Here is a 15,864-nt window from a genome sequence, read left to right as displayed (position 1 = left end):
CCCATCTCACAACTTCTTGCTCTTCTCCAAATCTGCCACTGTGGCAAGACTTAATCTCCCCAACATCAGAAAAATAAGACATATTCTTCTTCCCTTCAAAACTGCTAAGCACCTAATCTCCTCTTTAGTACTCTCTTGATCTGACTACTGTGCCAGTCTACTCTATGGCCTTCCCAACAATACTTTTTCACCTCTTGACAAAGTGTTCAACTTTGCAGTCCATATACTCTTCAACCTTCACCGCTTCACCTCTGCCTGCCCAGACAGTCGTCAGTTAGGATGGTTATTTGTGAGACAGAGTGAAAAGTTCAACTGAACTGAAATATCAAAGTACATTCCATCCAGGGGACAGTATATAGTTAATATTTACACAGAAAATCTCTTCCTAATATGTGTACTAGGATGAGCTGGGCTCAATAAGGAAAGTGTGCTTTTCTGAAATAGGACCAATGCAAAGTGAGAGTGGTCACTGGTTTATCATAAATGCCAACCGCTCACACAGTTTCAGAAGATAAGGCTACTTCTTCACCCCTTATTGAAGAGAGAATAACCCATGTATCTATTAAACACTGTACCTTCTTGCCATTGATTCTACAACAGGTGTTACTGTCTGTAAAATGATCTCAGCTACTGCTTGGCAGTTCTAACTTTTACTCTGCGGCATCTTTGAAACTATTCCTGTTGTCATGTTTGGAAAAGGAGGGGTGGAGAGAATCGCCGTCCTTCGCCCTCCGTCTTGGAATGGAGGCTGGTTAAGACACTAGATTCACAATCCTCCTCCTGCTTACAAAATGGACAAGCTGTTATTGGTCACAAATCCATTTGAATGTCCTTGTTGGCTAGGAGTACCACCTCCACGGATTCCACCTCTTCCGCTCACCTCGTACCTCCCTCTGGTCAAGGCTGCCCCCTCCTTTGTTCACAAACGCTGCTCCCCCACCGCTGTAAATTTTTGCTGCTGCTGTAAATTCTTCACCTGAAGATCCTTCAATTTGCTCTCTTTAAACTTTTTTTTGCTGTTATCAAAGTACAAACTGATCACAATCACTGTTAATTTTGTCTGCCACCCAACATATACTAGTTTTTAAACTTTTGTTGCACTTTAGGCAACCGCTCCTGTACAAATTATATGATATTTTATTTATAACGTGCCTGTATACAAGTGTTTCCGGGTGCAAAATGCACTGCTATTTCTTCCTGCACCCTTCTTTTGGAGCATGATCAGAAGGTGTGAGATGCTCTGTTCCGTCAGTTTTTTTTCATTGAACCACAAAAAAGCAAAACTTGCATTGGATTTAGCTCTCAGACTTTTCACAACACTTTACTTCTTTTCCTCCGCTGAGAGGGTTACCTCTTCATGGAGACCATCAGATTTTTCCATCATGGACATAATTCAAGCATTCCTGTTTTAAAACATTCTGGACCTCAGGGTTTCTTGGATTCATGTGGTGCATTTTGTGATGCTAAAGATGCATGAGGTTCCCTTTCAGCTGTCCAGTGAATTAGACCTGAAAAGAGAACCACAGAAAAAGCAGTTGGAGTTTTCGCCTCATCTTTTGCAGGTCCTGCTTTGGTGACTCAAAAGAACCACCTTCTTCGTCCAGTTAACTTGTGGGGTCTCCCACCCTCAGTTTTCTCTGACCACTGATTCCTAAATGCTTAGTTGAGGGGACCACTATGGTCCTCTGCAGTTGCAAGGACTTTGGTCTGCATTGGAAACAGGGAAACCTCTCCAAATTCACACAGGCAACAACACTATAATGTGTTACATGAGTGGGCTGGGGGAATATCGCCATTAGCCCAACGCATGCCGCCAATCCAGCATTGGCTCTGAGCTCAGCAGACATTATAATGGCCATGCATGTCCAGGGTATTGTCAGCATGGAAGCACACATACATATGTTTTGTGACTCTCACTATGATTGTGAAGTCCTCCAGGATGTAGTTCTTAGCATCTTTTGCAGTGGGTTGTCACTCTTGCAGATTTATTTGCTTTAAAGCAACAAAAAGTAATTACTTTGCTTCATTGATCCGCAAAGATCAGCATTCTTTTGGGGAAGACTCTGATGTATTGTTTGAGCAATTTCCCTTAAGGCTTGCCTCTGATGTTGTTGATCCTCAAGGTGCTAAAGAAGTTTAGGCGCGGTATGAATTCAACTATAATTGTGATTGCCCCCAACTGTCAACTCCACGTTTGCTATTAAGATCTACTACTGTTAACGGACAGTGTCTTTCTGTATCTTGAATGTGTACATCCTCCACCTCTCTCTATCATTGCTGAAATTGAAAGGTTGGTTCCTTAGGAACCAGTTTAACTCTCAAGAGACTATTTCAGATTGTGTGCTCGCTGGAAGGATCAAACCAGGAAAGAATACAAAATCAAATGGATGTGCTTCTGTGATAGGCTCTGGAGGCCAACATGAACCCTTTGACCATATCCATAACTATGCCATGCCTTTCATGTTTCATTTGGCTGGTACAGGCATCAAAATAGACTCTCGTAAAGAGTATCTTTTGACTGTTGCACCTGTATTGAAAAGGGGCAAGAATAGATGTTTTGTTATCTTAACAATTAAACTTCAAAATGAATATGAAATAATTTGAAGAGTATCGATTACTAAGCATTCAGCGCCTGCAGCCTTTGGGTGTATTTGGTGCATAATTTGCCAGCTACTTGTTAAATTGAATTATACATTCTTTCAGCGCAACTACTGCAGTAGAGTTCTCTTTAGAGAGATGTAATTCACGCGAGTGACGTCCCTGAAGAATTTCCGAAAATGTTATTCTAATTGTGTATTATATTGTTAGGCCTCCCATTACGCTCAAAGATATATATTGGTAACTCTCCATTGCACTTAAAGCTCTATAGGCCTTTGTAACACACAGAATATATACAGAATATATATACAGGTATCCTTGATATTGCATTTAGTAGATGCCTGTTGGTAGCCTTTATGGAACCTGGAAGATATTTAGTAAGACTATAAAGGTAGCCTGTCTATTGTGTTTAGAGAATGCTATTATCCTACATCTTATGGTAGCCTGCCTGTCATGTACTAGGATCGACATTCAGTGGATTGCTTTTCTCCCGAAGATTCCACATCTGATAGATATTCCCTCCAGCTCTGCTGCTATGGAACATTTTAGACGGGGGGCGTAGTGGACCTCGACCCGGCCGTCGATCTGTCTTGCTCAGCATCTGATAGAGGACTCCAGATGTGACGTCAGGCATTGTATAAATACCTAGTCACTACGCCCCACACTTCCATTTCTTTTTTCTGCGTGTTAACACATTGCTTGGGAGCATGGGTGACTCACGTAACGTTTTTATCAGAAAACATTTTCATTCCTCGACGTAAGATGTCGGTCGCTCGGGTATGGATTTTCACGCGGTGTACCGACTGTGGGACCAGGATGTCCATCACTGACCCACACAAGTTGCGTCTCAGGTTCCTCGGCACCAGACTGACCGGTGTCCGTCGTGCGCCAAAATGCAGCACAAATCCATGCGTGATTGAGCAGCTAAACTTGCTCTTGGTCGACCACCCTCTAAATCACCAGCGCGGTCGACAGTTCGGTCTTCGGAGACTGAAACTGTGGGGCACACCCACAAAAAGGGGGAAGAAGAAACGGTCCCACTTGAGGAGCCATTCTTCCTCATCCCAAAAGAAGAAAAGGTGTCACTGCCACTGCCGGGACTCTGATTCATCAACGGATAAAGATAAGCCTTCATTGGGGCCGTCCTCCATGCTTGACATGTTTTCGCCATCGAAAGAGGTTCAATGAAAGCTGGATCAACCCTGTGCATCCAAGAATGTTGACGCTATGGCTTCTCGATACCGATCAAAACCAACATACACCATATCAGCGGCGAGAGACAAACTCTCAATGCTTAGGTTTGTCGACAAAACCTTCACACCACAACCCCGGTCCGAATTGTTTCATACCATGGCAGGTATCTTCGGTGGTAATGGGATGTTGACCCCATTTATCTGGGTACAGGAGGGGTCGATTATTTTGCAGTCCAAAATCTGCTTTTGCAGCTGGCTCAAGGCCTCCATGACGTTCTAGACACCTCTCCAGACCTCGAATTCCACTAATCCCAGTCCTATGTCCGTAATATGTCTAAATTCAGGGCTTTGGTAGAAAGGGTTATTGATACCATAGGATTGCATTCATCAGTGGCGCCGATACAAGGTTATGACTGTACCAATATCTTAGATTAAGGCCTCACCACAGAGCGCAATATGCCTTTAACCCATGCCATTCCTGATCCATTAACAATTATGTGGCAGCATCCTTGTTCTAGTCCTGCCGTCAGCTCCACCATTTCTGGGAAATATAGGTCAGCTAGAGGAGACCCTTCATTCCTCTCCTCTCACCCTTCCCCGGTGGGGCTGGCTATGCAGGCTGCCACTGTCCCATCTAGACCTCACTTCGCTCTGCCTCCCGACAGGGAAGCCAAAAAAGTTGATGCCTTAGCAAAGAAAGCATATACTTCAGGCAGTATGGGCCTTAAGGCTCCAAATGTGGCAAGCTGTTTTGCTAAGTACTCCTTTGGTCCATGGACAGCAGTTGGAAATGCTGCGCAGTATGTCACAGAAGAAGAGATGCGCAAGGGCTTCCTACAGCTAGTGGAGGATGGGAAAAAGGTTGCCAGACAGTTGCTCCGAGCGGGCATGGACATCACTGACTGCTAAGAAGGCAGGCCCATCTAAAAAAATCTGGTCTCTTCCCTAATGTCCAAGTTAAACTTCTGGACATGCCCTTCAAGGGTGATTTTCTTTTCAGCCAGAAAGCCATCGATTCCTTAGAAAAATGTAAGGAATCCAAAATTGCTGCTAGGTCCTTAGGCCTGGCTGTGCTGCAGGCCAAACCTGCCTTCTGCATCATCTCTAGAGCACAGGGCTACAGGCGGAATGCTCCCTATGGCAGAAGAGAGCAGCTCCCACCGGCCAGGCAAGGGCAGAAGCGTTTCTCGCGCTCCGGAAGGGGCAGAGGGGCTTCTAGAGGTCAACAGGCAGCGTCGGCGGGGGCGACCAAGCCTCTGAAGCCGCTTTTGATTTCCCCTCTCACAGCGCACCGGTTGGAGGACAGTTGACGGAGCATTTGCTTTAGTGGCAGGTAATTACTTCTGATGCCAGGGCTATTCAGCTCATTCAGTGGGGGTATTGTCTGCCATTTGTAAGAAAACCACCAGACAGACCTCCTCTGCCCCCAATCTAACCGACACAGGAGCTCTAGGAAGAACGGAGAGCTCTGTTGTTGAAGGGTCCCGTGGTAGAGGTACCTCCCAATCAGAGAGGATTGGTTGGTATTTTCGGTATTTCCTGGTTCCCAAGAAGGGAAGAGGTCTAAGTCCCATTCTGGACCTCAGGGCCTTGAACAAGTTCTTGAGGAAAGACAAATTCAGGATGGTGATGTTGGGACAGATTCTCCACGCTCTCGAACTGCAGGACTGTCAATAGACCTACAGGACGCTTATTTCCATGTGCCAATCCATCGAAAGCACAGGAAGTTCCTAAGATTTACCATAGGGTATAAGCACTGTCAGTTCAAGGTGCTTCCCTTTGGTCTAACCTCCGCCCCAAGGGTCTTCACCAAGCTCATGGCGGTAGTTGCGGCTCACCTCCGGAGATCCAGGGGTTCTCGAATTTCCATATCTGGACGACTGGCTGATCGGAGGGAAGTCTGCAGTGCAGGTCTTGTCCCATTTAAAGGACACCTGCTTGCTGCTGCATGAGCTGGGCTTCTCCCTAAGTTTAAATAAGTCCCAAATTACGCCAGTCCAGAGGGACCAGTTCATCGGAGCAGTCCTAGATACCCTTGGTAGGGAAGGCCTTCTCTCCAGAGTCGAGAGTAGTCCGCTTGACACAAATGGTTGACTTGTTTTCCTGACTCGTGCCACTCTACCAACGGCTTCCTTCCACCACCTCCTAGGTCTCATGGCCTCTTGCATTCTCCTAGTGCCAGAGGCCAGATTGTTCATGAGATCCCTGCAATGGCTCCTGAGGGGTTGGTGGTCTAAGTAGCTCGGCACTCTCTCGGATCTCTTCAGGGTGTCAGCTTCAGTGGTCAACAACCTGTCCTGTTGGGCGGACCGCAACAGTCTCCTGGAGGGGGAACCCTCCTGGCCTCCTTGGCCTCAGACCTGAGTGGTCACGGATGCACCTGAAGGGTTGGGGCGCTCACTTCAAGGATTTGCAGGTGAGCGCCCTTTGGTCAGCAATGGAAGCCAGGTGGCACATCAACAGGCTGGAGTTGGAAGCAATCAGGCTTGCCCTGAAAGCATTCGCCCTATCCCTGCAGGGGAAACATGTCCTCGCTCTGACAAACACAGTGGCAATGCACTAACAAACAAGGTGGTGTACACTCCGGCCCCTTCTGCAAGGAGGCAATGATGCTTTGGTTCTGGTTGTTGGAGAACCGGATCTCAGTCTCGGCAGTTCATCTGGCAGGCACAGAGAACCACTTGCGGATGCTCTGAGCAGGCAGGAGACGGTCTTGCACAAGTCGGAAGTGTGCCAGGATGTCCTAGAGGAGGTCTTCTCTCCCTGGGGTGCCCCAGCAGTGGATCTGTTTGCCACAGAGTCCAACAGGCCCAGCGAACGCTGCACTGGGGGATGTGTTTCTGGTGGATTGGACCTTCCCTTTCCATTACACGTTCCGTCCGATTCCTGTCATTTCATGGGTTCTCCCGCGGTTGAAGATGTTTCGCGCGACCATGATCTTGATCGCCCAGTACTGGGCGAGGAGAACGTAGTACTCCAACCCCTTGGATCTGTCCACCTCACCAGTTGCACCGGCGGCCGGATCTCCTAACCCAGTCGGAAAGTTAGGTACTCCACCCAACCCCACAATCCCTCAACCTATATGCGTGGCTCTTGAGAGGATGAGATGTGATGAGTGGGACTTCTCTGAGGAAGTACTCGAGGTGTTGCTGGCACAATTCCTGAAAGGCCTTGTAAATAAGTTTCTGCCAACTCCCTTTGTTGTCCCGGATCGGGACCTTAGTCTGGTACTAACGTTTCTGATGGCTCCTTTTAAGCCTGTACATGCTTGTCCCTTAAGACCTCTCTTTGAAAACAACCTTTTTGGTGGCTACCCGCTAGGCGGGTGAGTGAACTGCAGGCCTTATGCTGCAAGTCACCCTTCCTGCGTTTTTTTCCGGAGAAAGTCTCACTCAGGGTAAGGCCTGGCTTCCTTCGCAAGAGTGTCTCAGAATTCCACCTGTCTCATCCATCGACCTTCTGGTCTTCTACCCTCCTTCGGACCCTTCGAAGCAGGAGGAACGGTTACATCGCCTAGACCCGAAAAAGGCTATTGTATTGCGAAGACAGCTGATTTCAGGAGAGTTGACAAGCTCTTCGTGGCCTTTTCCTTAGCCCGTAAGGGCCTGCCCATAACTAGCAGACTTTATCCCGCTGGATAATTTTCTGTATAGCAGAATTCTACCAGTCCACTGGAAAGGAATTACCTGCAGGCATCAGGGCCCATTTCACAAGGTGTCTCCGCGTCAACAGCATTACAGAGAGGAGTCCCTGTTCGGGAGAGATTTGTTGTGCTGCGACATGGTCATCCCTTCATACTTTTGCTAACCATTATAGTCTGGATGTGGCTCGTACAGCTGATGTTATTTGGCAGGGCAGTGCTGCAAAACCACTTAGCATAACTTTCTGCCCGCCTCCTTCATCTACTGCTTTCGGAGTCTATCAGGTGAAGAATCTGCAAGAGAAAAGCAATCCATTGAAGGAGAAATTACTTACCGTAATGTTCTTTCTGTGGACTCTTCTCCCGCAGATTCCTCATCTCCCCTCCTATCCAGCCCTGCTCAGAAAGTCAGTGGTTGGTGCGCATCTTCTGTTTCAGGTTGACTTGGTGATGGTCCTCTGTGTCGGTTTTCTGTCTTTCCTGCCACAGGGTCCCTATGCAGCGTGGTATGCTTGGGGGCGGGGGGGAAACAGGGAAACTGAGGTGTAGGGTGTAGTGATGAGATATTTATACGACGCATGATGTCACGTCCAGAGCAGACAACCAGATGCCTACGATCGGCGGTCGACCGGAGAGTCGAGGTCCACTACGCCCCCTATCTAAAAGTTTCAGAAACAGCAGAGCTGGAGGGAATATATATCGGATGAGGAATCTGCAGGAGTAGAATCCATAGGACGAAAATAACGGTAAGTAATTTCTCAGTCTATTGCACTTGGAAGACTGGAAGGTAGCCTGTCCATAGTGGGGTAGCTTGGTTTCTCCCACTGACGATCGGAACAGACAGTGACATCAAAGATGAAGCTCCATCTGCGCTCTAGGTACGTATAAACACACCCCTTTGGTGGACATCTGCCACAGGCACGGCTATCCACCCACACACATTAGAATGCAGCAACAACCTACAACAGCATTTGTTCTAGCTGTACACATCACAAGTCTCTTGCACTCGCACGCACTCGTAAACTCTGTCAGTACCCATCCACATGCCTGACCTGTTGGGTTTCTTACTGAAGCCTAGCCAGCCCTCTTAGACGACATGTAAGGATTCGCTAATACACCAATCATAATGTTATGATTGGTGTATTAGCGAATCCTTATATGTCGTCTAGTCCCTCACCTGAACTGTTGGATTTTCTGGTGTTTTGTTGCCTTGTTGCCTTTCACCTCATTCTATCCAACTGGACTGGAACAATGCACAGAGATTAACTTAAAATCTATGGTGGAATTCTGTTTGTTATTTCCACAGAATTGAAAAATGATTTGCTTTATGATCTAAGACTTTACCTACATTTCATAACAAATGGAATGTCTTTTATATTTATTTCATGTAATTTGCTCTTCCTTTTTGTACAACCATATCCCCCCCCTTACTGCCTTTTCCTTGTTAGTATCTTAGTCTGTCTTGTTTGTCCCCTCCTGTCTGTTTCTAATTCTTGCATTGCATATAGGTAACATCTTGAACTGTAACCTTTATAAGAATTGTACTGATTTTAATTCTCGTTGTTTACTACGTATCCTAAATATTACACTTATGCTTGCTGTTGTACTTTAAAAAATGTTAAATAAAAAGCTGTTATTTTAAAATAAAAAGAATTGTAAGAATGCCACCATTTGGTCCGCCTCCTTCTGACATACCACACTGGCTATATCAAAAGAAACCCCATCAGGCTACATAGTGCATTCTACCACTGCAACTATTCAGACTGCATTTAAAAAACCAATTGCCTCTGTCTGAACGATGAAGTCCCTCTTGGCTATGCTGTCGTCCTGCATACCATTGATTCAGAACTTCTCACTTCACATGTGTCCCTTACAGAGGTTTCTGGGCACTCATTGGAGCCACGTCTCTAGGCATTGGGATGACAAAATTGGTTCTCCAATGCTTTCCACAAAGTTCTTAGTTGGCAAAATACCAACATCCTCAGGGCCGGTGCACCTTTCATAGCCCTGTGTCACAAGTTGACAGTAAAAGACTTTTCTAAGGATGGCTGGGGAGCCCAAACGAGGTGTTGTCCTGCCAGAAGACTCTGGCCACCACAAGGAAAGACACTACATATCAATACGCAAACTAAGAGTGGTGTTTTGGTAGGAGGCCCTTGGTAAAACCGTGTGCCTATTCATGGACAACATTACTATGAAGTTCTACATCAGGAGTAAGGAGGCACCAGGTCACAGATCCTATCTAGCAAAGCACAAACACTGAGGAAATGGGCCTTCGCCAACAGAATGTTCCTGTCTCCTTTCCACCTGTCCGGAGTCAACCACTCAGAAGCAAGATATAGACCTGTACCCCACAGAGGCCATCTCGAAGTGCAAGTCGTTTGCAAGCAGATTTCCTCAACCAGCAAGCCTGGGAGACGCCTTCATGTTCTCCTGGCATGGCAAGTTCCTTTATGCCCCCTGATCCCCAATGCCTCTTCTCTCAAGAGTCCTTCTATGAGTGCAAAACTTTTGCAAACTGATCATTATATCCCCGGCATGGCCCGCACAATACTGGTTCTCTGAGGTCCTAGCATTTGGCAGAACTCATCCCATCACGCATTTACCTGTCTGCGACCTGCTCGCCTGAGAAAGGGGCAAGGTTTTTCACCACATCCCAGCTTCTCTCAGCCTCAAGGCCTTGCTTCTACATCCCTAGAGGTTGGTCACATCGACATGTCTTCGGAATGCAGGGATGTTTAATCGAAGACATGGGTCTTTCCACCATCGCCTGCCATACCAAAAAGAAGAAAATTCTGGTGTGCTACCAACCATGTTGATCCCCTTAGTTTCCAGCCTTAGCGAGTTCTTCCATCCTAGTTATCCCTAGCAGAGAGTGCTCTCACTTTCTCAGCCATCAAGGTGCATTTGGATGCCATGTCTCGCTACACACGTGCGTCCTTGACACCACCACTTTGGTCTCACATACTTGGCAACGGGCTCTTCTGGTTGTGGAAAACCAGCCCCTGGATGGAAACTCAACATGGTTCTCATCAGGCTAGTGCAAGCCCCATTTGAGCCTATGACATTTGTCACCTGGAAGTCAGCGTTTCTGGTGGCCATCACCTCTGCGAGGAGCAAAATCCAAGCCTTATCCATGCAGCCTCATTACCTTCCACAAAGACAAGGTCCTGCTCTGCACCAACCCAACCTTTATGCCTAAAGTTCCATCCTTGTTCCATTTGAAGAAACATTGGTCTTGCCTGTTTTCTACAGTGTCCCTACAACCCCCGCGGAATGGTCCCTCCATTCCTTGGACGTTATGAGGGCTCCCAAATACTACGTATTTTCGAAAATCTTACAGCTGTGCATTACCTATAGAGTCAATGGCACTGGCAAGGGCATGTCTAAAGCCTCAATCTCCAGATGACTGTCAACATTCATTGCCTTTTAAGAATAATCAAAGTATGGGTAGTTTTATGAAATGCTCCAGATGTAAAGTGTATAAAATTGCAACATCAAAACAATCACTCCCCTTATGCCGTGCAGAACTTATTTCTTGATTGTGACTTCCACCAGTAACACCCATATTGCGCCCCCCCTTTTTTCTCCCTCAGATTCTCCACCCAATTGTTTCCACTTCCCAGATGATTGCTGTAGCATACCTTCAGTCTCCTTTGCAATTAAAAAGGCTGATGTCTCTTCCTCCATAATCCCCTAATGCTCACCCAGCAGACATTTCTTTCCCTTACCCATATGTCTTCTGGTCTTTTGAGGGGTGATGGCAATGTGGATTTATGTGCAGCCCTCCTTTGCAGCTACAGATACTCATATGCACCCCCTGCTATCTATATGTAACGTCCTTCTTGAATGTTTGAGTTCATGAATTAATAAAGTATGCCATGTCGTGAGCGTTCCTGTGCGTGCCGATTCACAAACGGCATTGTGGTGTGATTATTTAAGCTAAGGAATTAGTGAAATCTTAATTTGAAATTCTAAATATTTTCTGCCCCATCTCTAATGTTTGTTTATATGATTACTTGTGTGTCAATGTTGTTTTTCCAGTGGTTCAAATGTTCCCAGCCAAAAGGTAAATATCTGAAGATTGTCTTTAGTGGTAAGCCTAAATATACATCTGGAAGTGGTGTTTCATTTTTTGTTTTACATTTAATATAGATCATGGCAAAAGAAGTGGCACCTACTCAAAAATGCGAAATTTCAGCACACTGGATCCGTTAAAACGAGCCAGACACTCAACTTCTGTCAATCAGGTCAGTGATCAAGTGATAATTAAATAAATTGTTTATGAAGGTAGTAGTCTGTTGCTCTCTCTAATTCCCATTGAGTTTCTCTTTTCGTTATAACTATCAGTATTAATGCACTCAAAGGTCATCATAAAAAGAATGTTATGGTTCCCATTTTTCAGAAAGTAGTGATTTCCCAGCTCCACCTGCAAAACCTCCCAAATCACTAATCTAGGAATTAAAACCTGCATTACACTAACGCCTGTTTTTAGCAACTATTGTAGCCATTCAGCAAACTCAAACAAACCCATAAATGTGCAATCCTTTTAGTACTGTGATATAGGCTAAAATATCACCCTGAGTTAGCTGAGGGTTGTTTTGCACTTGGGAACCAATGCTCCATTTAAGACGTTTATAGACCTGCTCAGGGCCCTAACGTGGAGAAGGTCTACAGAGAATGCTTGAGAATTATGGAAGTAGTTAGGTGGTGAAGAACACGGACTCCAATTTGTATCCTTTCATGAAAATCCTCCTCTTTCCTCAGAGGACAAGTGGCCGGGTGGTTATATTATCCGACTTTGGAACTTGGCTTGGATAACAGTCCTGGTTTTCTCATTTGGCTCATTCAGGGATTCATGGGTTAAATATTGTCCAATCCCCCTTAAAGAATAACAGCTGGCAAACATTACTGAGCACACGATGACTCTGAGAACTTGCAAACCCAATGTTTAGTTTTTTCAACTTTCTTATCCATTAATTTGCTTTTAAAATCTGAGCTGACTATCCTTAATATTACCTCTATGTACCAATGGCAATTGAAAACCACATGGGCAGACTGCCCTCTCTGGTAAACATAGACCAAAAAGAATCTATGCAATGTGTGACTGACTACCTTTTGTAGCTTTTAGCCTTTTGTAGAAAAACAACCAATATGAAAAAGTGAAACCTATTGTAAATGTCCATTGGCTGAAGACAGAAAGCAAGTTCTTTTGAGTGATATCTTAAAGGAATGGTTCACCCAAAAATGTTTATTGCCCAAAAAGATGGGCAATAATAAAACAAATATACTCGCACTTTTTTTTTTTTTAAGTTCCTATGTAAAATTTTGAGCAATTGAAGCTCAAAATTTACAAAAGCAAGCACATGGGGGCATCCATTTTGTGAAATCGATGCCCGCCTGTGCTCGCTTTTGCGGCACTAATGAAGGAAAAGCCAGCCAGCTGTAGTAAACAAAAGCTACCACTGAGTAGCCTCTCTACTGTTAAGCCAGAGAATGCGTCAGAGATTAATACTAGTTAACACCTGAATGAGAGATAAAACTGTTTTGTTAAAACATTTTCTTTTGTCTTTTTAGGGAAAGTTACTGATATCTCACCAGAAAATATCCATCTGCTAAGGCCCAAGTAGTTTTGAGATTGACGTTGTTAAGGGGTATACTATGGGCTTTTCTCTGTTGCACCAGAAGAACATATCAGTAAAGGAGTGCTCAAACAATTGGGGATTAGTTCCAACTCTGGTGGAGCGGGAACTGCAGGTTTACAAAAAATTAGGAGGCCCCCAGCCCTGATGGTTCCATTCGACCGGAATAAAACCAAGGCCCCAGTTTTGGCTCACATGTAAACTGATTTGTTACTGTTGGGGTCTTAAAGTATTGCCTCATGGGTCCAGAGTGCATTAACTCATGGAACCGGTTGAAGAACCAGCCTTCTCTTTTGTGTACTTGAGTTTAAGTCCCTGGTGAGGATCTTGGGGCCCAATTACTGGTGGGCATAGAGAGAAGAGAGACAGAGTATCTCCTCACAATAGGTGACTATTCGACCAGAGGAGAAAATGGCGGGAGCCCAGATGCAATGGGAGGTGGGCAGGAAGAAATCTGTCTGCGTCACTCTGGGAATGGAACGATGACTGTCTTTAGCTTTATTGTCAATTGTGAAGGGGAAATTAGATCACGCTGCACATCCTAAAGTGTCAATGAGGAAAGAAACGCCATGTATTACCTTTTATTAATTTATGTATGGCTTTTGACTTGGTCTCAAGATCAAAACTATGACTTGTCTTGTCCAATTTTGGTATGCCTTTAACGCTGCTGACCTGTATCGTGACACTATACAGGGATACTTCCTCTTCAGTGGGCTTTGGCGGGAAGGGCCGGTGGACTAAATCCTTTCAAGTCACTCAGGTGGGGCTCTAGGAATGTGTGCTTTGTGACAAATTCAGGTAATTCATCCATTCTCCCCAAGCGGGAGCCACCTCCTTTGGGACTAGGGCGATGAGCCTGCTATGCAGTACCCAACCTAGGGCTCAAGGCAAGCAGGATCCCACTGTGTTTGCCCCCCGCCCCCTTGTTAAAAAGGAATGCCCATGTAAAAATTCCATCCCAACTCCCTTTACTTCTAAAGCTTCAATGTTTGTTGGTTACATGGTGGTTGAACAGAATTGGAATATACAGGGCCTCTTTAGGGTGGATGTCTTGGTACCCGACCTGTATTTGTTACTGCCTTCTTGTAAGCACCAGGACCAATGGTGTCTTCCCTTTTTCCCAAGGAGGAACCCAAATACACCTGGATATCAGCAGCAGAGTTGAGAGACAGCCGGAGAGCGAGAAACGCCGGTCTGCGTGTCCGTGCAGATGGAGTCCCTCTCACACCGGAAGGACCAGAGCGAGCATGGTGAGCAGAGATTCTGGAAAGCCTGCGGAATGGCTGCAGGGTGCAAATGTAGGGATCTGAGAGCCCGGGACCGCAGAAGTGGGAGACAGCAAACCTGCACCAGCAGGGGGACTTCCAGCCGAAGCAATGTTTGGAGCTTGCCCATCCCGAAGTGGAAAAGCCGCCAAGAGGAACAAAATCATGCAAACTGACGCCGGGTCTGAGGCCCGGAGCCACATTCGGCAAAGACGCTGAAGACCCGGATGGACACAGTCACTGGATGAGCGCTACGGGACCTCATATCAAAAGCGGGTAGAGGGTTGTGAAAAAGGCCTACAATACAAACCTCCTACCAAGGGGTGGAGAAACCGAGAAAGTTAAGGCTGAGCAAGCAGCAAGCCCATGCCGGGCTGCATGACCAAACATCAGAAGAAGGGGGCCCACGTCGGGCTGCAAGACTGAACATCCCACCAAGAGGTGAAAAAGCAGGGATAAGAAGGCAGAGAAAGCCACTAACCCATGCTGGGCTGAGTATACAAATCCTCCAGAAGGGGGTGTGAGAAGGGGCTGAAGCAGCCCATAGTCCATTGCGGACTAAAAGTAGAAGTTTCACAGAAGGGTGTGGGTGAAGCCCCTACCACAATTGAGCTGAACAAACGTGTAGTTGACCCAGGGCTGAAAAATCAGTTACTCCACGAGGGCTGGCCAAGCCTTAACCTAGATGAGGCGAACAATTTAGAAAGAATAACGCATTCACCTTGTTGCCATTGTCAATACCGACCTAACCAGATACAGAGGACATTTCCCAGGAGCAGGGATAAAGCAGAGACTATTTGTAGTATTTTTTTCAAACACTTTGTTTGCAACCAAAAACGATAACCGTATTACTTTTTTGTTTCTGAGCTTTGCTATTTAACCAGGAACTGGAAGATATCAACTCTTTGGTGGGGGCCAGACAACCAGCTACAAGGAAACTCCCAAAAGGGTGAAGTTACCCCATCCTAAGCTCAAGCTTTGTCTTTCTTTTTTTTTTCTTTTTTTTTTTTAATTTCTTTCTTTTTTTCTTTCTTTCTCTCTTTCTCTTTTTTTCTTTCTTTCTTGCTTTTTTTCTTTCTTTCTCTCTTTCTCTTTCTTTCTCTTTCTCTCTTTCCCATCCTAGCATGCCCTTTACAAAACAACCTCTAGACTAGGGACCCTGTGAGGGGTCAGAAATGTGAGGCGGACATCTTATTAAATGTTTATCACAATTAGCCATTTTATTAACTTAAAAGGGCGAGATAAACTCCTCACTATCCCTAATCTAAAGTGCAATTCCCTGCCTTTCCAACTAAGACTAAAGGAAAACACTCTAACAAAAGGAATCTGTCCCTCACACTTAAACATGCATCAAACTCCTAAAGGTATGATATTGCTTTTCAAGTTAAAAGAAACAAGTATGCTCCAACATACACCTAATCAGATATCCTTGTAACCAGGGTTGGATCCCTTTCCCCAGGTTTAAAGCAGGCTTTTTCAATCTTTCCCCCTGGTGAAGGCACCTGAAGAGACTCGAGGGGGAAACT

General features: G+C 45.6%; 1 protein-coding gene across 6 annotated transcripts in view; it reads left to right on the top strand.

Annotated features, from left to right (window-relative positions):
- LRRC36 (leucine rich repeat containing 36) overlaps positions 1 to 15,864 on the top strand; it is a 1,132,044-nt gene that overhangs the window by 473,026 nt on the left and 643,154 nt on the right. For all 6 annotated transcript variants that reach the window (XM_069604413.1, XM_069604376.1, XM_069604369.1 and 3 more), the window contains one exon: positions 11,587 to 11,681. In XM_069604413.1, coding sequence (XP_069460514.1) covers positions 11,587 to 11,681 — 95 coding nt within the window. The remainder of the gene's footprint in view (positions 1 to 11,586; positions 11,682 to 15,864) is intronic.

The sequence above is a fragment of the Ambystoma mexicanum genome, chromosome 1p, assembly GCF_040938575.1.
Source record: "Ambystoma mexicanum isolate Mex_15411 chromosome 1p, UKY_AmexF1_1, whole genome shotgun sequence".
NCBI lineage: Eukaryota > Metazoa > Chordata > Amphibia > Caudata > Ambystomatidae > Ambystoma > Ambystoma mexicanum.
The sequence above is the reverse complement of the archived record's forward strand: the minus strand, read 5'-3'. Positions and strand labels throughout refer to the sequence as shown.